Source organism: Stegastes partitus, unplaced genomic scaffold (genome assembly GCF_000690725.1).
Source record: "Stegastes partitus isolate 25-593 unplaced genomic scaffold, Stegastes_partitus-1.0.2 Scaffold2032, whole genome shotgun sequence".
NCBI classification, from domain to species: Eukaryota; Metazoa; Chordata; class Actinopteri; family Pomacentridae; genus Stegastes; species Stegastes partitus.
Window position 1 is genome coordinate 18,476 of NW_007579763.1, and position 6,280 is coordinate 24,755.

General features: G+C 43.5%; 1 protein-coding gene across 1 annotated transcript in view; it reads left to right on the forward strand.

The window, feature by feature from the left end:
* Positions 1 to 6,280, forward strand: part of LOC103373625 (voltage-dependent N-type calcium channel subunit alpha-1B-like) — a gene marked incomplete at its 3' end in the record, with an annotated part of 96,041 nt that overhangs the window by 8,151 nt on the left and 81,610 nt on the right. Inside the window, exons 2-3 of the mRNA XM_008303548.1 lie at positions 92 to 183; positions 352 to 504. Of these exons, the coding sequence (XP_008301770.1) occupies positions 92 to 183; positions 352 to 504 (245 nt within the window). The remainder of the gene's footprint in view (positions 1 to 91; positions 184 to 351; positions 505 to 6,280) is intronic.

A 6,280-nucleotide genomic window follows, 5' to 3' on the forward strand; every position in this document is an offset into this window, starting at 1 on the left:
TTTTTACAGCAAGTTATCAAACCACAGTGTAGATAAATCATCTTCAGTCCCATAATTCCATGGTTTTTTTTCTGTCTGTGTTTGTTTACAGGATCTTGGCCACGGTGGGTTCAGACTTCGACCTGAGGACGCTGCGAGCGGTCAGAGTGCTGCGACCCCTGAAACTGGTGTCAGGAATCCCCAGTAAGTCCATCAGTCAGCATGTGGAGGTGGTCAGATGCTGAGGACAGAGCAGACTGTGGGAATGTGACACAAAAGGAAATAAAGGAGAGGATTATCTTTGTCCCGCCATTTGAACGTAGTTAAACACCTGATTACATTCCATTTCTCTCGTCTCTCCGTCCGTCTCAGGTCTCCAGGTGGTGCTGAAGTCCATCATGAAAGCCATGGTTCCTCTGCTGCAGATCGGCCTGCTGCTCTTCTTCGCCATCGTCATGTTTGCCATCATCGGGGTGGAGTTCTACATGGGCAAATTCCACACCACCTGCTTCAGGATCGACACCGGTGAGAGCAACAGCTTTTATCGGATTATCAGCCCAGTTGGCGCCAGAAAAACTTCTCCTCCTTTTTCTCTCAGCTGTGTTCCTGGTACAGATGAGAACTTGCATTTCGTTGCATATTCATATCAGCGAGCAAAAAGGACTCACAGTCGTGTATGAACTCGTAGCTGCAGTTTCTCGGCGCCGATACCAACGTAGCAAACAAGCAGAATTTCTGACAGCCATTTTTCACGTGTTGATTTTGATGAATGGCGTTTTCACAGCGTTCGGGCTCTGATTGATGGTTCCTGCTGTAACTCAATAGAGATGCTTTTGCTCTCGACCCCCCGATCGAATGCGAACTCGGATTGAGGTTAATGAGGTTGTAATTTACCCGTTTCATTTCTCTAATGCTTCACAAGTGCGTGTTACTGGGGGTAGCTTCTGCTTTGTAGCTTTTTAAGCTTTATTTCTACACATACTATAATAATTATTTAACATTTTCCAACATATGCTGAAGAGTTTTACACTTTTGCATTTCGTTCAAGAGGCTGTTTTTATTATATTATTTTTGCATGAAAATCAAATCTTGAGGTTTGACTGTTTAAACCTCTGCAGATTAGTTATTGTCTGTGAAAACTGCACGTTGATACAGCTGACGTACAGATGTATTTGAAAAGTGTGCAAAAAAACAACTAAGTTAGTGACACGCTTTATGTTAGTGGTCCTGAAGTTTACTAGAAAGTTTCCATTATTTTTTATTACTGATTAAATGGATGATAAATAATCTTTTCCTGCTATTTCACTGAGTTCTAAATGAAAGCTGCAGTAGGCAAACACCTGGAAAAGGCAAAAAACAAACTAATACACAAACAACCAACGCCAAGCAAAGTCAAGTGTGACGGCTCGTGCTCAGTGACTGTGAGGGCGGACCCACAACGAAAAGGAAGGCAGGAGGAAAAAGGTTAAAGCTACAAGTTTTATTTACAAGGGGGGAATATGGGGAATAACCAGGTGACGGGATCTGGTGCAGGGATGCCAGTCGTGGTGAAGGAGGAGTGGGGGTCTTCTGTGCCGAGGTCCGTGAAGGAGGGTTCCGAGGGTGGTGCGAGGAGGTCCGGTGCTCGTGTGTGCTTTCGTCCGTGGAGGTTTTCCTGGTGCAGAGAGGGAGCCGTGAAGAGGGATAACCAGGGCGGTGCGCAGAGGTCCGGTGCTCGTGGTACGGTGCTCGTGGGTGGTTGCTCTCGTGGAGGTTCTCCCAGTGAAGGTGCTCGTGATCGTGGGTTCCCATGATGAAGGTTTCGTGGGTGCAAACGCTGGTGTGCCAGGTAGAGTGCTGGGTGCTGGAGCCGAGGAGGGACACTGGAGACAGGCAGAGAAAAACACACTACAAGCTCGAAAACTAGAGAACATCTACAACACTAGAAATGCTTCAGCGAAGTGTAGCAGCTCGCGGCCTGACTGTACCACTTGGTAGGTATCACAGTCATCTGGCGCTGGAGTCCTGTGAGATGTTCGTATTTGAAAGGAGGACCAGCTGATGAGCTGATGAGCCACAGCTGCCAGAGCGAGAACGTCCTTCTCCGACCGGCTCCGCCCAGCCTGCAGAGAAAAGAGAGGCACGCCCACCAAGACACCAAGACAGAGAAAAAACAACAACTCCACAAATGCTTCACAGCCCTCACGTCAAGCATCATACAACAATCCGAATTGAGCATTAAGTCCTGCAGTCTGAACGTAGCCAATCTGTGGGATTGTTCAGTCAGATAATACGCCGTTATCCTGATTGGTGACATAAAATGTCATGTCGGAGTCGGAATCCAAGGCTGTCGGTATGTTAAGGCTGTTTTCTATGGGCAAGGTTTTCGGATTGTTAAGGGTCGGACTATCAAGTCACGACTGTATTTAGAAATACACAAATACTTGGTTTAATGACTGCTGATAGATTATCAAACATCTGAGAATGGATAGAAAGGCACCAGTTTGTAACGGTGTGACTGATTCAGGCCAGATAGCTGAAAATGTGGACAGAGTAAAGCTCAGTGTACTGGAGAGGAGTCGTGTGAATACATTCATCTTCTCTTTAAAAAGACACAACACCCAAACCTCTGTTCCTTTTTAAAGTGTGGCGCTACCAGGCAGACACAACACAGAGCCTCCTCCCGTGTGTGTGAGCTAGCACAGCTCCCCGACAACATCTCTGATAAATGAACGCCTGGCGACTGTTGCCGACTTGTTATTACACTACAGCATTATAGTAATTATAGGAAACAGTCAGGGTGCTTGGCTCAAATTACCCATCGCGTAATGCAGTGATAAAAAATTACGAGGAGGCTTTATTTCCCCGCTGCTGGTGTCAGATAGAGTGTGAAGCCGTGACTTCAGGGTTGTCGGTTGGACCAGATGTAGGATCAGTGTGGATGTGTGTGTGCATTTCAACCCGTTAAGTGTGTTTGTAGAGTTGTGACAGCCCGCTAATGTGCAGAATGTGTGTTTTTGAGTTATTTTGGTCAAAGGGACGCAGCAGGGTTTGATTAATATGAGGGCGGCTGTATTGTTTTTGCTCTTTGTGTGTTTGCACGAGTGACTTATAAGCAGGTAATGCTGCATAATAATGATGAGAATCTTGTGTTTGTGAAGCTCCTTTCAGACATTTGCTCCCCTTAATTAATCTGACAGCATCTGGACTTGTCAGATTCCTGTCAGAATGAGCAACCTGCAGTCTCACCAGGTTGGATCTGCTGACGTTTCTCTGTCACTTTCAACAAAGCACAAGTGTGAATTTCATGCAGTTGCAAAGACACGCACAAATGGTGCACTTCAAGTTGTGTAAAGTGATTTAGAGAAGGCTTTTTCTGCATTTTGGCACCAAGGTTGGTCCAAAAGCATCACAGAGAACAAAAGACACATGTTTCTCATTCCCTTTGCGCCACAGTTTCACATCTATTAGGCTACAAACTGTAATGTCCATAAAAATAACATTTGACTAGAGTCTGTAACGGGTCAGATTAATGACATTCACTACTAATAAATGGAAACAGGAGCTGAAGTTTAGTTTGTTGCTTCCAACTGTTTGGGATTACTTCCTCTGAGTTTATCAATTGAATTTCCCTTCTGGGATAAATAAAGTATTTTTCATTTCATTTCATCAAATACCTGCAAACAGCAGCAGGATCCAGATGAGCATTTTCAAAAATAAGGGAGTGTGTGGAGGAACAGTATTAGCTTTTTTGTCTAACTAATTATAATAATGACTTGTCCCCAACCCCTCACTTCTGACAGGTGAGCTGATACACAGAGTCACAGTTTATCAGCTGCAGTTGAATCTTTTGTTTTCAGCTTGAGCTCCAGCACAGCTTTCCAAATACTTCTGTTTTACTGTTAGTAAAGCAGTCGCAAGATTGTATGTTTGTACTGCAAAAGGTCAAGATGTTTGGTTGCAACGGTGATGGCAGCGCACATAGAGGCAGTGGCCACTTCAGGAGACAACGAAAGTGAACGTTTTGAGTGTCTTGTCTATCACAGACGTTCATTCCGCAACACTTGCGGCCGCTTTGCTGGGCGTCAGGACAGTGGACAGCGCTGGAATTGCAGCGATCGGTTGTGATCTGGACATACTACACCAACATGGAGTCCAATTGGAGACAACGCCGGCAGTTACCCGAGAGAGAAGGAAGCACAAACGGTATGAATGTAAACAAAAGAGGAGGAGGAAGAGAGCCGGGAGCCATGCTAAGCTAAAGGCTAACCCCTCCAGACCAGCAGGACTGTCCTCCTATTCTCCAATGTCTGCTCCCTCAACAACAAGCTGGATGAGCTACGTTTGCTGGGAGAAACCCTCAGAGAGTGGAGGGACTGCTGAGTGTCTGCTTTAACAGAAACATGGCTCCATGACAACAACCCAGACGGACATAGAACTGGAGGAGACGACATCGTTCTGCGTGGACAGACAGACAGACAGCTCTGGGCAGCATCTGTGGCTTCTCCATCATCACACCATCGTGTGTGTCTTTGTGTCCCTGAAGACCTACCAGGACCTGAAGAGGTTCGCCATGTTCAACGAGTGGCGGCGCGCATGGAGGTAGCGCCCCCTTCAGGAGGCGGCGAGAGTGAACGTTTAGTGTCTTATCCCAGACGTGCATTCTGTAAAACTTGCTGGTTGAATGATCCTGAAGAAACGCTCTCTCATCTCGCCTGTACTACTGCGTATGTACAGCAACATGACAATAAACCTGATTTGATTTGATTTGATGTAAAAAGTCAAGCAGGCTGCGACAGCTTGAGCTGCAGGTGTCAACTGCTTCATCAACCCGGTGTTTAAGTTTGACTCCGTCTTGCTTTGACTTTTTTCCACACATGAATACTTCTCCTTTGTGCAGCCACTGTTGGCTGATGTTTCCCTACAAACCATCTGGGACGCTGTTCAACACATCAGTTTGATGCGGCTGCTCATTTTGACTCTCAAACAAGGTTTACCAATATTAGGGGTTTTTTATCGTCACTTCGAGAGCAAATGTTGTAGCTTGAACAGCGGGTGGGCTCCAGTCAGAATAACACTGATAATCTAACAAACATGTCCGTGAAGATTCTCAGTCATCCAGGTCATGGTTATTCTCATAGATCAGATTAACTCCCAACTCGTCAGTCAGAACTGATGAAGCCTCTTGGACGAGAGGTGAAATGTCTTCAAGGAGCTCAAGAAAGACCAGTTGCTACGATTAAACTACGAGAATCTAACAAAACGTACAACAAAAAAACTCACCTGAAGTCCTCCAGCCTTTGTTTCATTCGTGTCTAAGAGCACCGTGAGGGGAGAGATCTGATCACCGTTTAAACCAGCTGAGTCAGCTTCTTCTCAGAAAGCAAAGCTTTCTTACTGCGCTGATCATCATGATTGGACAGTTTGATACGCTTACTTATTTAAAATTTAGTCTTTTGTTTATAATTGCGATATGATTCAATGCACTTTGCAATCTCACATGTACAGTCGTCCTCAAATGTATTCAGACCCTTCCATTGAAGAAAAGGCAAAATTCACGATAGTCACTCAAATAACTACAAACTGAAAAAAAGAAATTATAATTTAGTGAAAGAAGACATTGCTTTCAAATTCTTGTTGAAAAGAATAATTAAAAAAAAAAAAAAAGCTCTCCCAGACAAATTAGAGCTCTTTGCTGATGAGCAGTGGGTCAAAATCTAAATACCTGTCAACAGGTGTAGACGTTTGACTGAGAGTTACAGAAAACATGATCACGATTTTCATTACATTTTTATTTATTACTACTTTTGTCAATTTCAACTTATTTCAATGACACCTGTTTTTTTTTTCCTTTAATGGGAGGTGATGAATACATGTGAGGACGAGTGTATGTGTATGTGTGTATATGTATATGTATGTGTGTGTATATGTGTGTGTGTATGTGTGTGTGTGTGTGTGTATATATATACACGTGTGTATGTATACGTGTATATGGATATGCATGTATGTGTATATTTATATAGATATATATAAATTGGTAGAATCATAATTGTTTATACTTTTATTGTATCTTATATTGAAAAAAAGTTTTATTTTCTTTTTAAATCTCCAAAATCCACACGTTTTTGGACCTGAAAACTTTCAGACAGACAGACAGAATTTTCAGATTTTCAACTTTCTGACTGTAATAAATACCATCGGTTTTGTGTGGTTTCATAGAAAAACATGAACATTTAAATTGTCATATTTACTTGTGATCACTTTATTCAAAATGTGTCATTCAAAAATTTGCCAACAATACTTGGTTTTGTACTTAGTGGTG